General features: G+C 51.5%; 1 protein-coding gene across 3 annotated transcripts; it reads right to left on the reverse strand.

The window, feature by feature from the left end:
- Window positions 1-10,978: 10,978 nt before the first annotated feature.
- FOXA2 (forkhead box A2) lies at window positions 10,979-15,315 on the reverse strand. 3 transcript variants are annotated; one of them, XM_059134203.1, is made up of 3 exons: window positions 15,085-15,315; window positions 14,006-14,075; window positions 10,979-12,999 (listed from the first exon to the last, which is right to left on the reverse strand). In XM_059134203.1, exons 2-3 carry the CDS (start codon window positions 14,072-14,074, stop codon window positions 11,695-11,697), a joined length of 1,374 nt encoding a protein of 457 aa, XP_058990186.1. In that variant the 5' UTR covers window position 14,075; window positions 15,085-15,315; the 3' UTR covers window positions 10,979-11,694. The 3 variants fall into 3 exon arrangements, with proteins under 3 accessions (XP_058990186.1, XP_058990185.1, XP_058990187.1); XM_059134202.1 differs by lacking the exon at window positions 15,085-15,315 and having other exon boundaries at window positions 14,006-14,450; XM_059134204.1 differs by lacking the exons at window positions 14,006-14,075; window positions 15,085-15,315 and adding an exon at window positions 13,342-13,685.
- Window positions 15,316-18,935: the final 3,620 nt, after the last annotated feature.

Below are 18,935 nucleotides of genomic sequence, written 5' to 3' on the forward strand. Positions count from 1 at the left end.
TATGCATGATTGTGGAACACTCGATATTGTGAAAAATATCTCTATCTGAAGTCCTAAGAATTTACCCATTACAGTATCTACTTCCGTTTGTTTTGTTTTGTTTTGTTTCCCTAAAAGTGGATGTCTCATGGACAAAATTGGGGACTTAAAAAAAATAAAAGATATTTGAGTTTTGGCATCTTGGGAAGAATAAAACCAGGTATTAGATCTGTAAGACTTTTAAGAAGCTTTCTGCTGGAGGCTGGCTGATATTGAAGAACTGTATGTGAAGCTGAAGTATCTAATTTGAAATGATTTTTTCGTGTGAAAGGAATTTAAACAAATAAAAATGAATTCCATTTGAAATAGGACCAACTTGGAAAAAGAAAGTTCCTTAATTTTTAAGAACACATTCGTTGCAGGCTGATTGTGTCTAACACCTTCAGAGAAACTGTGCTTTATTTATCATTTGATTCCTTTTTCTAAGAATTATTAAATTTTAAATGGCCATTGTTTAGGATTTGCACTAATCTTTTATATTGTGATGACTGGCAATTATGTCTTTCTATTTATTTTACACAAATAGATGGCAGAGTGCGCACGTTCAACACAATCACTTCAGAGCGAACCTGTTCCTACAGATAGAGCTAAATGAAGGGGACCTAATTAAAACAAATGGTCTATTCAGAGAATTGCAGATTGTGGACAATAGGAAGCATCTTTGTCTTTTGCTATTAGTAATTGGAGTAAATGGGGATCTTGCTAAGAACCTTAAAAGTTTGATCATGGGAGTGAGTTTGCCAATTTAATTCGCCTTTATCCCTGAAGAGATCTGTATCCTGGACCCTTCTGTCCAGTACAGCATTGCAGACAGGGAATCCGCCCCTCAACCCCCAACTTTGTTGAGCTGGGTCTGAGCTGCACCGAGCTTATCAAAGACAACCCAGACCTCGGGAAGCACTGAGGGTGGGGGAAGGGAGGCCAAGGAGGAATAGTCCAAGGAAGTCTCTGGCAAATATTTTAGTCAGGTGGGAACTTTCAGAGGTGGCAGCATGAGAAACCCAAAGGCACAACCCTTTCTCAAGATCTTTCCCTACAGATTTAGGAACTTGGGAGGCTATGTCCTTTGGGAGAGATGTGAGTTTTTGCAGGATATGTATAGCCCTACCACCCTGAAAGACCCAGACACTGGGTGTGGGGAGAGAAGCTAGCTGGGGGTGTTTGTTATAAAGGGACTGTGGTCTGACTATCCTTTCCTGATTAACAAGAGTCTGTGGGAGGAGAGGAGTGTGTGTGTGTGTGTGTGTGTGTGTGTACACACGCACAAGCTCGATGCTGGACGCGCGCGCCTGTTTGAGACAGAGAGAGAAAAGGAGAGGGATTCAGCTGAACGTAAGGAAGAAATCCCGCAGTTACTTTTAGTTGTTTACTGAGCAAGGACAAAATCTAAACAGCGCTTTCCACAATCAATGAAAGGATCGCCTCGGGTTCCAGAGTTGAGCTCCCTAAATGAATCTGGCATTCTGATAACTGCAGGTTAGCACCTGAGATCAGCTCCTTCCCACGGCTCGATGCTGGCACGAGATAGGGAAGCATCTTGTTCCTGAGCTCTGGGAAAGGAGAGGCGAGAGGGGGATTTAATTGTTTGGCTGGGTGAATCGAAATGTCCTTTTAAAGCAAAGAAATCAAGAGAGATTGGCCTTTAATTGGCAAACTGCTGGTGGGAGGGGAGTGGTCATTAAATGGAGGGTGGACAAAATATAGATTGGATGTCTGCTCCCTGCATGTCCCCATAAACAGCCAGAAGATTGCATTCGTCCCTTTTCAGACAGTTCTTAGGAGGCTCAGCGCTCAACCTGACTGAGTGACTGTCACTCTGGATGCATTCTCCCCACCTCAACCTAACACCGCAAGTATCCACTTTAGAGTGGAACATGGTTTACTCTAGAACTAATGCACTTCCCAGAGTCGGTTATTCCATGCCCTAGACATCGTTGTGTATGGCAATGGCCTTAGAATCCAGTTGTCCAGAGCCTCCCCTCAAATCCCAAACTGGAAGATGATAAGTTTGCAGGAAACCTCACACCATTAAAACCCTGGAAACCCAGGGGCCTTCTCTTCCAGTAAGCTGAAAAGAAAAAAGGAGACCTTTACTCCAAGCGGACCCTGTTCATTTTATACTGTGTCCTCAGGGCCTAGCGCCAGCAAGAGTCAGCCACCAGTTCCTACACACCCATGGGTCCATGTGCAGCTGCTAGGTGGACACTCTCTTCGCTCAAACTGCAGGCCTACTGAGTGCTGGGCCACATCCCATCCTTCTTCTGTGATGGAAGCAGGCCAGTCCTCCTGGGCCAATATCCTATTCAGGGGCAAACCTCTGAGGCCCCTGTTTACCCGGATCTGCATTTGTATATATGTGAGGGCGAGGCAAACTCTGGGGGCTGGGGCCTTGCTCTTCCTGCAGCTGGGGCAGGGGCTGGGACAGCACATGGAAGCCCAGCTGTGTGTGATACATGCATTCCAGCTGTGCTGTCACCTGTGCCATCAGGCCACCAGGTGTGGGTCATGGGGAGGTCAGAGGCAAGAGTCTTTCAGAGCATTCCTGGCCTCTACTCCAGAATTCCCAGTAAGGAATACCACTGGCAGGCTACATCTCAAGAAATAATTTGGTTCTGTGCATTGTTTAAGCCCATGTCAGGTTGTTTTTTCTGCCCTTGACTTTTTTTTTTTTTTTCTTTCTCTTCCCTGGCATTTTCTCTTTCTGATCACACCATAGAGGCCACCTAGCTGCGGATTCCTACCCCCCCCAGCGCCCCCCCCCCCCCCCCGCTCTCTCCACCCCTCCAGCCAAGCCCTCGATTGAACCTCTGGCCACTTTGAGAAACCATGGTCACAGAGGAATGCTGTGTTGCTCTGAGAGAGAAAATAAGAATCCAGCCTGATCCCAGACATAACGCATCCTAATCCCTTCTAGGACAGGAGGTGGGGTCTCTGCCATCCTAGCAAGGAGGACCCAGACCTCATTCTTCTGAAGATCTTCCTGTTTCTTTCCAGCCTTCTCCTAACATTCCAGCCTTCCCCTCTACCAACAGCAGCTCACTGTATTCTAGAGAAGGCAGGTTTCCTACTACAATGGAATCAGAGAGTTCTGTGCCCAGGGTCAGAGGAGGCCACTAGAAGTTAAAAGAATATAAAGTTGCAAGACTTGAGTTCAGTGCTGAGCTCTGAAGTCGGAACAGGTTCCCTTGCTTCTCTCAAACCCAGGTCCATTACCCATAAGTTCTGGATTCTACTGGTGGGGCATGGGAAAACTTAAATGAGGTCATGTTCATGAAGACACCTTGCCCAGTGTCTGGCACAGGGGTGACAGTACTCATTGGTGGTTGAAGGAAATACAATTGTGATAAAGAAAAGAGAGGGGTGATGCGTGGTGGGTGGTGGGAGCTGAAAAATATTAAGAAGGTAGGATGAAGGGCACAAGTTTTGCCAAGAAGTTGACTCACTTTTCAGTATAGAGGGTGAATTTTCTCAGCTGAAGTTACAACTTCTTTCGTTTGTGAATGGCTCAGTTGAACATAATTCAGAGTTGCTGGCCAAAGGAAAATACATAATGGGTTGGTCTTTTTTGTTTTAAATTTCTTAGATAGGGTTTTAAAAGACAAAGCTTAAGCTTGAGTGGAAGGAGTCCCCATGTTGACATCCTGATTTCTTTGCTAAAGATGCCTCTGGCCTCCATACAGAACTCCCTGTGACCCAGGTCCTGCCCTAGCTGACACTGTACCCTGCTCCATCATGGAAATGACATATAAGCATCCTCTGCCCTTTCCAGTTCTCCAGCTACCCACGTCCTGCTTTAAGTCCTCTCAAGCCTTCTCCTCCAAACTTCTCAATATTATGCGTCCACTTCCAAGTAATGTGCTTTTAACAACTATGTCTTCAGATTAGCAATGTGTGTTCTTTTTCATATGAGCAAAAATTTCCCAACAAAATTCATTATATAATTATGTCTGCTTTGTGAAAGAGGAAGGGATAATGGATTGAGATCATCTTTCTAACGAGATAACAAGTTGAATATCACATGCACACAGTCCTGTTTTGATTTGCTGGGGTCATTACCAACCCTGGCCCAAAAACATCCCTGCTTATTCTTGAACCCTGTGGCTTTATTCTTTTCAGATAAATGAAACAATAGAAAAGCTGATTTACCTATGCAGGAAGTCAAGCTGAAGCAGAATCCTTTCTTCAAAGAGAAATGAACCACAGCAAACAATTTCCCCTTCTTAAGTTCTAATGGCAAGACATACTCCAGTATTTCTTCCTCACACATGTTGGTGATGCTGAAATTTTCCCTCTCTGTTTAGTTGATGTGTTAAATTTAAATAAATATGATGATGCTGGTATGGTGTCCTGACATCAGAGAGAACTTTCCTGCCTCTAATTAGCTTCAAGAGGGGGGTAAACCCCAGGCCCTTATTCCAATGAGAATGTGAGACCTCTACTTTTGCATGAATGAAAACAACTTAATTTGTGTTGCTTCTTTTAGCAATCCAGCTCTCAATTGTGTTATCTGACAGTAAAATATCATCCCTTCTTTGGTGGGGGGGGGCATAAGAAAAGGAGAGGAGGAAAAGAAAGAGAAGGAGGAAAGGGGGAAGAAGTGGAAGGGGAAGAGGAAGAAGGGAGAAGTGTAAGGGGTAAGTTGTCAAAGCATTTTAATGGGAACCTGGTGAGGAGGACGAAGGCATGTGTGACTAGTTCAGGTCTTGCTGGCAGTGAGCTCAGAGCTCTGAGGAACATCCACCCACTGATGTGGAAAACAAGCCAAGTATTGTGACGATGTGCTTGTAAAACATCCCTGCTCTCTCTACCTGAGCAGGAGATGGACTTCGGTGGCAGCTTCTTCTGCAGAGGATATACAAAGAATCCGAAATGAGCCCCTGGGTGCAGGGGCTGAGGGGGAGGGGAGAATAGGAATCACCTCCAGTCTGGCAATAGGGACCACGATGGAATGACAGCTTGTAAAATAAGCCTCCATCAGTCTCCCAGGAGACAGCCGGCTTCAACTTGGGTGTTCCCCGCTTGTTAGCCTCAGTCATAATTGGTCTCTCCTCCCATCCCACGTTGTTGGTTTTCTGTGTGTGGCTTTTGGTGTGAGCGTGTTAGGTCATCAACAAATACAATGGCGGGAGGGGGCGAGGGGGGACACACATGATTGTTTTAAAGAAGAAAGGAGAAAAAGGATAAGAGAGTGGGCAGGAAGGCTGCGAACAGAATGGGGAAGATGCCCCAGGATTTAGGCTTCCGAGGCAACCTCTGGAGAGCTCTGGGGTGGGGAGCTCCCTGGGAGTTTTGACAAAGGGAGAAGAAGCCCCCTGGAGGTGGGGACCCTGCTGAGCTCCATTGGCGATGAGCATCTATTCTGTGCAATTTTTGTTTGCTTGTTTCTGGAGGTGACTGCAACACCCTGCCCATATCCGGTGAATCGGCATGCCCTAGGAAGGATGTAGTCTGAAGCCAAGGGCCTAAAGCTCAGCCCCAGGCCCTCCAGGGACAAGCAGGCACACAGGCACGTTTCAGTCACCCTTTCTCCATCTATTTCTTTTTAAAGTTTCTCCCACTCTCCTCATGATTTTTTTTTTTTTTTCCTCTCTCCTTCCCTCATGTTTCTCCTCTTCTCAGAGGAAAACTCATCCTGGGCAGGGGGCTATGAGAAATTTGTGATCTGAACTCTGTAAAGCTGAGAGTGGTGAAGATACAGCACATTGGTTTTGCTCAAAGGGGCCATGGAAGGTTCTGAGAGCCTCAGATATTTCGTTACTATAAGAATAACTTTGGATGGGGGAAGGGAGCAGCAGAAATGTAATGAAAATCAAATCACAACTTTGGGGAAGTTTTTTCTTGTGTTTGTGTTTCTGTTTTAATTTTGCTCCATCAACCCTTGGCAGACTGGGGTTGCCATGGTGCTGTGGCCAAGGCTGGTTTCCACAGTGTCCCTGACCCAGCAAAGGCATTTGGGGTCTCAAATCTTGCTCTTCTGCTATAGCAGGGACAGCAAATTGGGGGTGGTGGCTCTGGTGTGTGTGTGTGTGTGTGTGTGTGTGTGTGTGTGTGTGTGTCTAGGGGCCTTTTCTACGCTGCAGGACTTGGTGCCCACAAGTCTGTGGGCATTAGCTAGCACAGACCGTCCTGCAATGTCCAGGCCCATGGTGGGTGGGTGACTGTAAGAATGCTCCCTGTCCTATCGCCTCTGGCAGGGTGAAGATTCACAGCCAGAAAAGGCCCGGTCGCTTCCTCTGGACGTTCTAGTTTATACACTCAGGACGACGTATCTGTGCACCTTACCTTCAAAGCCCGCAATACCTCCAGACCCCACGCTTAGGAGAATGCGCTGCCCCTGAGAAAACCAGTTACCCCGAGGTACCTCCAGGTACCTTCTTGAACAAACACCTGTTCTATGCCCTATTAAACCTCATCTCTTGCTTCTCCCCACCCCACCCCTACATTAAAAGCCCCCCCCCCCCCAAAGCACTGAGGACCGGCTTTTCTTTATAAAGCCGGGAGGGAAGGCAGGCGATAAAGATCAGGCGTTTAAATTGGCCATTTGGAAGATTACATCTCTTCAGCGACGGTCTTTCTTTCAAAACTCGCACTGAATTGAGGGCCGCGGCTACTCCGCGCCCGGCTCTCAAAGGCCGGACACCTTTTCATTCGGCCGTGAGTGGGCTGGGCTGGGTGACCTGGAGCCATCAAAGGCCCGAGGGAAGGCCGTTAGGCGACACTCGTCTAATGACAAGTAATTGACGGATTCGAGGCCGCACATTACCAGCAGAACGGTGAAGCATTAATTATTTAAAAACGATTAGTCTAGGCGTATGTCCTGCAGGCGTTCTATCTTGTTTAGGGAAGATAACCGTTGCGAGCCGGAACCCGGGCGTGGGAGCTCGGCGGGCGCTCTCTCTAGCCCGCCGCTGGTGAGGTGGACAAAAGTGCCAGGGCCGGGCGCCAGGGAAGGCAGGGAGGGGGCGCCTGTGCTCCCCACACAGAGGTGCCCACATAACTGACCCTGCCAATCACAGGGACCTATTTCTGCCCTTTTGAGTTCGGGATCTGGTGATTCCGGGGCAGACGGGAAGAGCGCTTGTCTCTCCGCCTGGCGAAATACCTAGAAGTCTGCGCGGGCTTTAAAAAAGGCCGGATGTCTAGCTCTTTAAAGCAAACACCCTAGGGGAATTGCAAATTTCAGGGAACACCTGGTAGACCCCAGAGGAAAGATACTTTTCCAGTACCCTATGCCCTGCCCTGGGACCCCGGGTTCCTGCAGTTTCAACTGGCAGCTTTGGAACTTTTAGCTTTTCGGAGCCGGTGCCTTCCCGCCCGCGGCAGTTAAGATGCGATTGGTTCTGTTCTGCCCTCCAAAATCCCGTCCTCCCTTACCGCAGCGCGCCCCTGCGCGGGACAGCCTCTGGGAAAATGGAGATAAATGGTCTAGTGGCCTGTTTCTCTCCCCTCCTCCACACCCGGGGTCCCGCTTGTAACCCGCGAGGCTTCCAAACCTGTCTGTAGCGGTGCGCGCCTGTGCGTAAAGGGCACCGGCCGCTTCTTGGAGCTTTCTTGGAAAGGCCCTGTCCCTCCCCTGATGCCTCGCGGCGTCGATCCTCACTGCGCCCGGTTTAGGGACTTGAGGCAAACGCTTAGACCAGACTGGAACCCAAACGCCAGGTTTTGGGGGAGGACTTCGCCACTCTCCGGCCTCTGCCCCGCAGCGATCCGGTACCAGCCCTCCATTTTCCGCTGCACCCACCCCAGACTCAGAGGCCAGAAGTGTTCCACTCCCACCCTTTCACTGTCCTTGGGAAACGTGAAGCCGTCGGATCGAATCCCCAGCCCAGAGGCGATGCAGGAGTCTGTCCTGGCTTCCACAGCTTCAGGGCCTCAAGAAACTCTGTATGCTCAGACCCCAGACTGAGTCTGTTTGCAACTCTTCACCCCTTCATCCACCCACACCGTGCAGTCTCAGAAATCCCCGGAAAAAAAAAAAAAAAAAAAAAAAAAAAAGGCCATCTCACAAACCCCAGGTCTCTTCACCGACTTAGTTTCTCACTCCCGAACCCCCAACACCTTGCGTTGGAGCTTTTAGAAGGTTAAGGGACTGGCTGGGGGAGGGGAAGCGCGCGGACGGGAATGGGGGGCGGACGCTGCCCAGGGGACCTGGTTATGGCCCCAGAGTGGGCGCGCTCCCTACCTGCGGTGTGGCGGGCTGGCGGCGGAGCGTCCAGCTCGCGGAGGGAGGCGGCCAACTGCTCCGAGCCGAGGCATCTCCGCATTTATTTGAGCTCAAACCGAGCGACTGTTGACTTTAGCACACAAAGCAAAGATTTCACTGCCCGCTAGTTTAAAAATGAATATTTTACCAAGATATCGATCAGCGTTATAAAATTCAGTTAAGTACAATGGGATCCTAGCAAAAAAAAAAAAAAAAAAAAAAAAGAATAATAAAGGAGGGGGAGGCAATATAATATCTGTGCAAATTTGCTGAAGTGTGACGTGGCATGGAAAGTTTACCCTCCTGGAATTCGGATCTAGAATGTTTTTTTCGGTTGTTTACTGACTTTGTTTATTCACAGATCACGGTTGCTTAAACCGACGCGCGGACCGCGCGGGGAAAGGGAAGAAAAAGAGAGAGAGGTAGGAAAAAAGAAACGCCGCACCCTACAATACTTAGAGTTGGGGAAAGCGGGAGGAGGACGAACTGTGAGCTAGAGAGCTTGGAGCCCGGCTGGGGGAGGGGTCTGAGGCGGGCGGGGTGGGGGCGGTGTGTGTGAAAGACACCAGAAGCGCAGAAAAGCCTCCGAAAGCGCCCCCTCTCCGACATCCTTTTTATGTATTCGGACAGAACTATATCTTATCGGCCGGGATCAGTGGAGGGGGGGAGCGCTAAGTAGTTTAAAACGACCCTCGCACAATGGGCGTGCGATACGAAACATAGCAGGTTAGGGCAGCGCTTTCAGCCTCCATTGTCCCCCACTCGGCCCCCGGCCCTGCCTCTCGGCTCCTTCGCCACGGGAGCCTTTTATGTGATAATGAAACACATTTCAGGCCGGGCTCACGACGTGTGTGTCCTTGCCAGGGGGAGAGACGGGCCTGATTGCTGGCTGTGGCCTCCGGATCCCCCCCACCCCTCCCCAATTTCTCTTCCTTGTGTTCCTGGGACAATGTGGCATGTTAAAAAGGGATTTGGAGCCTGGGCGAGGGGGGGGGGCTGATGCGAGGGGAGGGCAAACCCCCTCAAGCGCGTGGGAAGGCCAGGGCTTGAGGGTGCAGAGACCCCGCAAGGTGGCAGAGGGCGAAGGGGGGGGGGGGCTGTCTCCATGTCTCCAGAGTAGGGGCGAACCTGGGACACTCCAGGTTTGGGTGCTCAACAAGCCCAAAAATCTAGTCCTTGAAAACAGGGTCCTGGGCTGTGAAACTTTGAGGCAAAAAGTCCTGCTTCAGAAGCCTGTGCAGACGGTAATCGTCCACCTTAAGATAGCTGTGCATGGCACATCTCTAAGTCTGCGGGGACACTGGCTCCTGCCCTCATCCCGCCAGATTGTAGGCCCGCACATGGCCCAGGCAAAGTCAAAACCGGGTCCGTTTTGCCCGCCCAGGCCGTGCTTCGCCTCTCGGGTAGCCAGTTCAGTCCGGTTGGCTGCCTATTTGGGGAGGCTTCACCATCTGTGGGGAGATACAGCAAGATTTGTAAGAATCTATTCTGGTCTTTCTTTATACTTTTAGATTTTTCATTTAAGGTTCACAAAACACCTCCTTATACCCTTGGCCCTGCATTCCTGACTTCCCAGCCTGGGCTAATTGACGACTGTCCAAAGATGGGGTTGTTTGTGGAGAGGGTGGAGTAAACAGATCTACAGACCCTGGGCTCTCACCATTGGCCAGGGTCATTTGACAACCTCAACCCCAAATATACCTTATTTTATAAAGGAGATTTAGACCATCACCTTGAGCTATCCCTTTAAACACCAATTCCAGGAGAAATTCTGTTTCTCTGAATCAGGTGCCACAGTGGGAGGAGGTGGTCCCGAAAATCTCACTGCTCTCTGGCTACAGTTAGGTCTACCAAGGCTGGGCAGAACATCTAAATGGAGGAGAGTAGGATAGGGTGGTGGAGGCTAATGGGAGCCCTGAGGCTTAGGATCTACGCAGAGTTCCAGTTCTGTAGGAGGGTAAAGGGGTGCCAGAGAAGCAGAGATGAAAGTGGTGCACCAGGAATTTGCAAATCCAATCTGGGCTCACTGACTTGAAGGGAGGCCTAAGATTGGAAATACAGTAAAATACAGGCTTCGCCCCAGAGAAGTCAGCTTCCTGGGGCCCAAGAGACATCAACTACATTGTTCCTTCACATGACCCAGATGGGAAATTAAGATATATGTTTTCTTCCAACTTTATACGTAAACCTGCATCAAACCCGGGAATGGTCCACCTTGGATCTGTGTGAGTCAATGTGTGTAAAGATCAACTCAAAACTCCAAAAGCAATCATAAATAATATTGAGTTCTATTTAATGATGTTCATGCTTAAGTGTTTAGGGGTAGGTGTACTGATGTCTGAAATTTACTTTGAAATGCATTTAGGTCTATGGCCATACCATGCTGAATGGGCTTGATCGCGTTTGAAATGCACTTAGAAAAAAATAACCTGAATTGATCAATGTAGGTGCAGACAGCTGGACAGATATGTGATATAACAAGAATAGTGAAACAATAGCTGTTGGATCTGGGCAATGGGCACATGTGTGTTTTCTGTAAAATCTGTTGTACTTCAGTGTGTCTGAAAGTTTTAATAATAAAATGTTAAAACAACAACCATCATGCCCCCCCTTCACCAAAATAAAATGAAATCTCCAACCAGACAGGATCCCCTTCCCCCCACTGTTAAATAATTTCTGGACCTGTTTATTTTTCAAGTCAGGCAAAAGGAAAAAAAATCTTGAAGATTCAAGGGGTAAAACTGGCAATAACACTTTAATATAGATTTGTGGAACTCTGGCCCTTCCAGCCAGAACACACATTTATAAGCCATAAATAAAACACGCAGAAACCATAAATTAATCAGACCCGAGACCTGGATTTCACCGTGTCAAGAATGGGAATGCATTTTTTTTTTTCTTTTCTTGGTCATTTACAACAGACCCTTACATCTTTTTTTTTTTTTTTCCTTTTTAAACAATAGTACAACTCTGCTTCTCTGTTAAAACTACATGATTTTACACTGAATCACTCACAAAAGTTTGTGGGGTTTTGTTTTTGTTTTTTTGTTTTTCATTTTTTAATAAAGTAAGACATCCCTGCAACAGCAGCAATGGAGGAGAAAGACAACAACAACAACAAAAAAATCAGAACTCGCAAATGCTTAAAGAAGCAGGTGTCTACACAGTAGTAGAAACCAGAGGCTTTTTGCTCTTTTCTTCCTCTCCTCTGTTTGTTTGTTTTTGACTATATCTCTTTTTGCCTTCCCTCCTTATACAGAATAATAGATATCAGTGTGGCCCCTCTGTTTGGGAGGGGAAGCTGCTGAGGGCGAGGTGAGGCTGCTGTCCTGGGGGTGAGGAGGTAATGGATTTCTTCTCCCTTGGATCTCTCCAGCACCCCTTCCTCAAACTCTCCACCCCACTTCCTTTTTTCTTGTCCTTGTCCCAAGCTACCTGGCTCCAGCATCTTCTTAAGAGGAGTTCATTATGGGCCTTGAGTACACTCCCTGGTAGTAGGAGGTGTCTGCGGCCAGTGGCGAGGCATCCAGGCCCGCTTTGTTCGTGACCGGGCCCATGGCCAGGCTACCGGGCATAGGGGAACCATAGCCAGGGTAGTGCATCACCTGTTCATAGGCCTTGAGGTCCATTTTGTGGGGCTGGTGGTGGTGGTGGCTGTGGTGGTGCTGCTGCTCCGAGGACATGAGGTTGTTAATGGAGAAGGGGTGGTTGAAGGCGTAGTGGTGCTCGGGCTTAAGGTGAGCCTCAGGTGGCAGACCTGGGTGATGGGGAGGGCCAAGCAGGTGGGCCGCAGCCTGCTGCTGCTGCCCCGGCGATGGCGAGGGCTCCGGGGGGCTCAGGGCCGCAGCGGGCGTCCCCTTCAGCTCCCCCAGGGCCCCTCGCTTGTGCTCCTGGCACGGAGAGGCGCTGGAGTGGGGCGACTCGGTGCCTGCTGGAGTCTCAGAGGCCGGCCCGGCGGTCTCCCCTAGCTGACCCTGCGAGGCCTGGGCCCCGGCGGCGGCCTTCTTGCCACTGCCCGTGGTGCCTGAGGCTTCCTTCAGGGCCAGCTGCTTCTCACACTTGAAGCGCTTCTGGCGGCGCAAGTAGCAGCCATTCTCGAACATGTTGCCCGAGTCGGGGTGCAGGGTCCAGAAGGAGCCCTTGCCGGGCTTGTCCGGCGAGCGGGGCACCTTGAGGAAGCAGTCGTTGAAAGACAGAGAGTGGCGGATTGAGTTCTGCCAGCGCTGCTGGTTCTGCCGGTAGAAGGGGAAGAGGTCCATGATCCACTGGTAGATCTCACTCAATGTCAGCATCTTGTTAGGGCTCTGCTGGATGGCCATGGTGATGAGCGAGATGTAGGAGTAGGGCGGCTTGGCGTGCGTGTAGCTGCGCCGATAAGTCTTGGGATCGCGCGCGCGGCTCAGGCCCGCCTGCCCGTACATGGGGCTCATGGAGTTCATGTTGGCATAGGGGGTCAGGCCGCCCATGGCCCCGGCCGCCTGTCCCCCGAGCGGGCTGAGGCTGGGACTCAGGTGCGGCCCCATGCCCGCCACACCGGCCGCCCCGGCTGAGCCACCCATGCTCGCCATGGCGCCCGCCCCGGGGGACATGCCGGCCAGGGACGGGCTCATGCCCGCGCCCACGTACGAGGACATGTTCATGGAGCCGGCGCTCATGTTGCCGGAGCCGCTGCCCATGGCGGCCGCGGACATGCTCATGTAAGTGTTCATACCGTTCATCCCCAGGCCGGCGTTCATGTTGCTCACGGAGGAGTAGCCCTGCGGACAGAGCCCGGGGAGGGAGGCGCACAGGGTTAGCATCGAAACTAGAGCGTGCCCTGACCTCCCACCCACCGGGCTAGCCCAGCGCCCCCCCCCCCCGCCGCCACTGGGGAGTCCTTCCCCCGGCTGGCCCCTGGGCCCCGGACATCGAGTCCGTTTCACCCGGAGAAAGCCGGGATCGTCTAGAAGGAGTTGGCCAGCAGGTTGCTGCTGTTTGCATGTGGCTGGATCCTAGCCCTTCTGCCCCTTGCTCAGATTCTAAAGCAAGGGTCCCCCGGAGCACCCCTAGATCAGGCACCCCAAATGCATCTCCTTTCCTCAACTCTCAGGCCAGCATACCGAATCCGCACCGTGGCCTTGGTCGCGGCCTCCGACCCTAGTGAACAACCTGTGGGTCACAGCCTAGGGCGCCCAGCGGCCTCAAGCGGAGATTGTTCCAGGCTTCTCCGTTCATCCTTCCTCTTGGGACCCCATCCTTGGCCCCAGGGGAACCAAGACCCAGTGCCTGCGCAGAGTTTGGGGCCAGCTGGAGGCACTGAGTTAAGGGGCAGGGAGAAGACCGAGAACCGAACTACAGGCGGCTGGGCTTTGCAGCCACAAACTTTCTTTCTCTTTGTCTCTAGTCTTTGAATTTGACTCTACTTCAGCCCCCAACTCCTATCCACCTTCTCTCCAGCTCCCCACCCCCTTGCCGGCCGACCTCCCACCCCTCCCCAGCCGCGCGCTGCCAAACATAACTCTGTTAGGATAGTGCGTGGCTCGGCCACGAAGAGGATTTGGAGGCGCCGCAAGTCAATATTTGATCACAAAGTTAATATTATCTCAAGGCTAACAGTGTGTCGTATAAAAAAGAGACCCATTTGAGTCGAAGGAGGGTGGAAAAGGCGGCTGCCCAGAGCGGCTGGGGGTGGGGGGCGGGTGCCGGCGAGGGAAACGGTCCTGAGGTTGGGGAACAGTGCGAACGCCACCACCCCACTTCCCCCTGGAAAAGGCGAGTGCCTACCTCCGGCTCGGCATAGTAGCTGCTCCAGTCGGACGGCTCGTGCCCTTCCATCTTCACCGCTCCCAGCATACTGGAAGCCGAGTGCATGGCAGTTTAAAATTTAACAGCCACAACAAACGACCAGCAATCACCCCCCACCCCCACCCTCTTAAAAAAAAAAAAAAAAAAAGTCAGCCAAGGCACCGTCCCCTCCCTCCCTCTCTCGCACTCCTTCTCTCCCGTTCCACTCCCTCTCTTTCCCTTGGCCTGCCGGAGGCGGTAGTTGGAACGGGCGGGAGGGGTCAGCCACGGGAGGAGGGGGCCAAGGATGGGAGGAGGCCCGGACCCGAGCCCCGCTGTAGGGAGCGCCCGCCGCAGCCGCCGCCGCGCTTGCGGGCTGCCGGGCGGAGGCCGAGGTTGGCAGTGCGAGCTGCCCGGAGGCGGCGGGAAGCGCTCGGCGCGGGGGCGGGTGGGGGGGGGGGTGGAGAGAGGGAGGAGGAGGAGGAGGAGGAGGTGGAGAAGGAGGAGGCGGAGGAGGTGTGGACCGCGGAGCGGACAAGTGCCGCAGTGACGTGGGCGGCTGGTGATATAGCGCGGCGCGCTGGCGCGGGCCTCCAATCCCCAGACCCGGGGCAGCCCATTTGAATAATCAGCTCACACCTAGGTGAGAGGGAGCCTCGGCAGGCGCCCGGCACCTGCCCCTCGGCGCCCGGCGCCCGCCCCAATGCCACCGCGCCCGCACCGGTGCCAGGCCAGGCGAGCGGGGCGAGTGGGCGAGCAGGCTCCTTGCTCCAGCCCCCATCCCCCCCCCCCCGTGCGCGGGGAGTGCCCGTGGGAGGAGGGACCTAGGAGGAAGCCACCCCAGTAGCGGCCCAAGGCTCTGACCGCCGCCCGGTCCCCTAGCGCCCGGCGCCTAGTGCGCCTGTCGGAGGGCGAGCCCGGCCTCCGCGCCCGGTTGCCCCTCCGCAGAGCCTTAGAAACGCCGCATTCACTCATCCCGGGTTTCTTCGCTCTCAGTGCTCATTCCCTGTCAAAACGACAAGCCGGTGACAGAGCCAATTTGCAAAGCGCTGTCGTATTTAGAAAAACTGTGTACACACCTTGAACTCGCCTGCCGCTGCTCCTGGGACGCCCCTCCCTGTTACAGTTAAGACCCAAAGCGGCTCCGGAAGGCGTGCGGGGCGCGCTTTCTCCTCCTCCGAGCCCAGCCTTCCGAGACCGGCTGGGGAGTGGCTGTCGGGCAAGAGCACTGTCCGATCGCCGAGCGCCCCGCGCTCGGCCCCCGCCAGCTGCAGTCGACGGTTGGGAGACTGCTATTTGTCTCTGACATTCAGGACGCCGTGTTTCAAGGTTACTTTGCAGTCACAACCGAGGTGCCCACAGCATTTCGTAACTAAAACAAACAGGGCAGGAGGTGGGGGGTGAGGCGGGAGGAGAGAGGGGAATAAAGGAATCAATAATGGGACACATGGAATTTACTTCAGGAAGGTCTCTGTTCTCTGCTTTCTTGAGAGGCTCTTCTGTAAGAATTAGAAGCCCCGCAACCATATACTTCCTTTTTATTTTTGCTACCGCTTCTGGGTTCAGCTTATCATCTGTCCTGGGCCAGCTACCAACACCTTAAGTGAGCCCAGATTGCAGGGTTTGGGGCTATTGCAGGTGTTTGATGTGGACTTCTTTTCTTGGTTCTAAAAACAGGCTGGGCCATGAGGATTCAGCCCTGTTCCCTCACCACAGAGATAAAGAACAAATAGGAAATAGTGGGTATCTGGTCCACTGGCCAAAGTGATGGGTAATGGTGTCAGAAGACAGGAGCTGAGCACTGAGAATGGAAGGACTGTATGAGGGTCAGTCTAGAAGGACAGCGAGGAAGAGCAGTCCATGCAGTGAAGACACTCTTTCCTCCCCCCCCCCCCATCCCAGGCTTGCATCTCTTTGAACCAGATGCAGTCGCTGGTACCACCTTTTTTTGCTGAACCTCAAATGGTTTGACCCATTCAGAGTGAGGGGGTTAGAGAGTGTCAGGGTAGGATCCCCCAAAGCTGAAGTCTGAATGGCTTTCAAAGCCCTGCGCAGCCCAGAGGGCTCTCGGTAGAGGCAGGCCAGCCCGGTGCACCTAGGAAGTGTGTTGTGGGGTATATGAATGAACACTTAGTGTATGTGCGTGCTGGGGAGCCCAAGAGATAGATTCCCGGCATCTCTCACCGAGTCTCAGAGCATGAGGGGAGCAATTTAACTGTTCTCCCCAGGGCTTGGGGAAGAAGGGTGCGCACTGGCACTCAAGAGGTTAAGTTGCGCGCGCGCGCGCGCGTGTGTGTGTGTGTGTGTGTGTGTGTGTGTGTGTGTTTTAAAGCTTTCTGCAGAGGATCAGAGCAGAAACGCAGCTATACACATACACACACACCTCAAAACACTTTGTCAATTCCACACACACACCCACACACCCCTGCCCAGGGAGCGCTTCTCAAATTCAGTAAAAAGGAGACGCCCAAACAGACAAACCTGCGAATCAACGACAAGACACATAGCTTTCTCGTGTGTATGGAGTCGAAAATTCTGGTTAACCTAATCTTTCCATGTGTGTATGTATTCCATTTCCCTTTCTCTTTTTGGTCCCGACTGAAACTATGGTTCTAGAAATTATTCCACGAGCAAAGGAGCGAAAGGGACCTAGAGAGGAGGTCCGGGGGAGGAAGGAGCGCTCCCTTCCTAAAGAGCGAACCTTTCAAGTTCTCGCAGGGTCGGTGGTCGGGATTCCGGCGCACCGAGAGCGCTCGCCCCCGGCTCCCGCAGTGACAGGACGCCCCCTATCGGCCGCGCGGTCCCTGGGCCCGACCCGAGCCCTCCTTACCCCTGTGCTCCTAACCCCGAAACCCAGGTGCCTGGCCACCTTTTCCCCCGCCTCCCAGATGCGGGCTTGGCATTTGCTCGGAGACCCCCGAAGTTCTGCACAAACCCGAACCGCCTCCTGCCTCCTCGGAGGCGCCCAGGGCTCTGGTCGGGTCCGAGCCGCCAGTACGGGACGCTCCCGAGCACGCTTCCGCTCGGAGGAAGGCGAGGGCGGCCTGCAGTGCGCTCGAGGCACCGACTGCACGGAGCAAACAGACAGGAACGTCCACACAGCCTGAGGTTCGCTTTCCGTCCCCGGCGCGGAGGTCTTTGGAGGCGCTACCTCCCCTGCACACTCCTGGTCCTCCCCGGCAGGCAGCTTCGGTTTCTAAAGGTTTATTCAGAGCGTCTGGCACGAAAGCCTCAGGCTGGAATGCTGTAAATTGCTCTGGGAGCTTCTCTCCAGGAAAAAGTTCGCGGGTAACTCGGGTTGAAAACAGATGTTTCCCCTGATGCCTCCTTAGTTTAAATGCTACCTAGGACCGAGACCTGCGAAGTTTTCCTTTGCCCGTGTCCTCCCCGTTTTCCTTTCTTTTCATTCGGCGCTGCCCCGTTTCAGTATAAGGCCTCCTTGTCCCTGACGGCTACGCTTGGGGATAGCACACGGTTTATATTCTGATGTTCCCCCAGCGGATTTGACTTGGGCTCAAATCTGGGCCTCCTCTGCTCTTGCTGGGAGAAGACGCTACTATCCTGCATTTCCCTAGCAAAACCCCTTTCACCTGGGGGCTTTTTCTGTGCTCTAACACTAGCCTCTGGGGAAAGGGATACCAAATTCCCTAAGAAATAACCTCTAAAATACCAAGGATGGGGGTCGGGATGTGGTTGGCATTTGGCTCATCGATTCTACAATTCCTGAAGCCCTTCAGAGAATAAAGGTCCAGGGCAGGCCTTGCTTCTAGAGCATTATCAGGCTGGTCTGCAGGTGAGATTAAGAGAGAGGAGAAGGAAAGGTGACTGCACAGTTTTGTGGAAATACACTTTTTACTTTTAAATAAGTTTTCGACTTGGCAGAAATCAGATGCTTACAGCTCTCAAAATGGAATTTTCAGGGTGAATCTTAGGTCTTCATAAAGAAAAGGCATATAGTTATGCCAAAGGTTACAATCATTCACTTTCTGCGGGTGGGTTGTTATTTCTGAAATTTTATTTAAAGAAACCTGACCATCAAAATTAGTCTATTTGGTGCTGAACACAACCTCAGATACTCTTTTGCTGGCTTTCATATTTCCTTGATGGCCCAAACCACCAGTTGTTTATGGAGAGGTCAATCAGAAAGTTAATTAGCTAAGATTATGTTATCAAAGGAGATTTATGTGAAGATTGAAGAAAAGATTAAGCATGTCCTAGTCTTCAGAAACACATGCATACACACAGAGGAACGTGCTGATAAAAGTGGGGAAAAAAAAGCATAAAGCAACAGTACAGGTTCAATATGCAATGCCCCTGGATACAATGTAATCTTGCTCTCCTGGGCAAGGTTCACAGGAAAAGATGGGAAAGAAGTAATAACAAATAAGGATAAAATAAAATGAAATAAATATGGTGTTAATATGATTTTTGAGTGGTAGACTCATACCTTCAATCTACATCTTTTCTGCAGTATAACTGTATCGTTTTATATTATTATTTATTATTTGATTATTAAAATGTTTAAATTATTCTAAGGTGAAATATATAATAAAATATTAGATCTGATGTCAAGGAAACTTTCACAAACTAACTTAGAGCTATTCCTTCAATTCTCACACTGAAAAGGAGATGGATGAAGGCACCGTTCAAATGAACCAAAGGTTTGAGTTCCGAAAAGCAAACCAATATTATTTTTTCTTTCCTGTCTCAGAAAGTGGGCTGTGCCCCTCCTTGAATTGAGGGAAGGAGAGAAGTAATAGTCATGCCAGCCACAGATGGTGACTTCCTAGCATGGCACAAGAGAAGAAAGAAGACAGTCCTTGGGGTGCTACTAGAATGAATTTGGCACCTGGATTTCTCTCTCTCTCTCTCGTTACATGTAATGTGATTGCTGTTGGGAGGTTGGTGCAGTTATGGATTGTTCCTCTTT

Source organism: Mustela lutreola, chromosome 9, assembly GCF_030435805.1.
Source record: "Mustela lutreola isolate mMusLut2 chromosome 9, mMusLut2.pri, whole genome shotgun sequence".
In the NCBI taxonomy this organism is placed as follows: Eukaryota; Metazoa; Chordata; class Mammalia; order Carnivora; family Mustelidae; genus Mustela; species Mustela lutreola.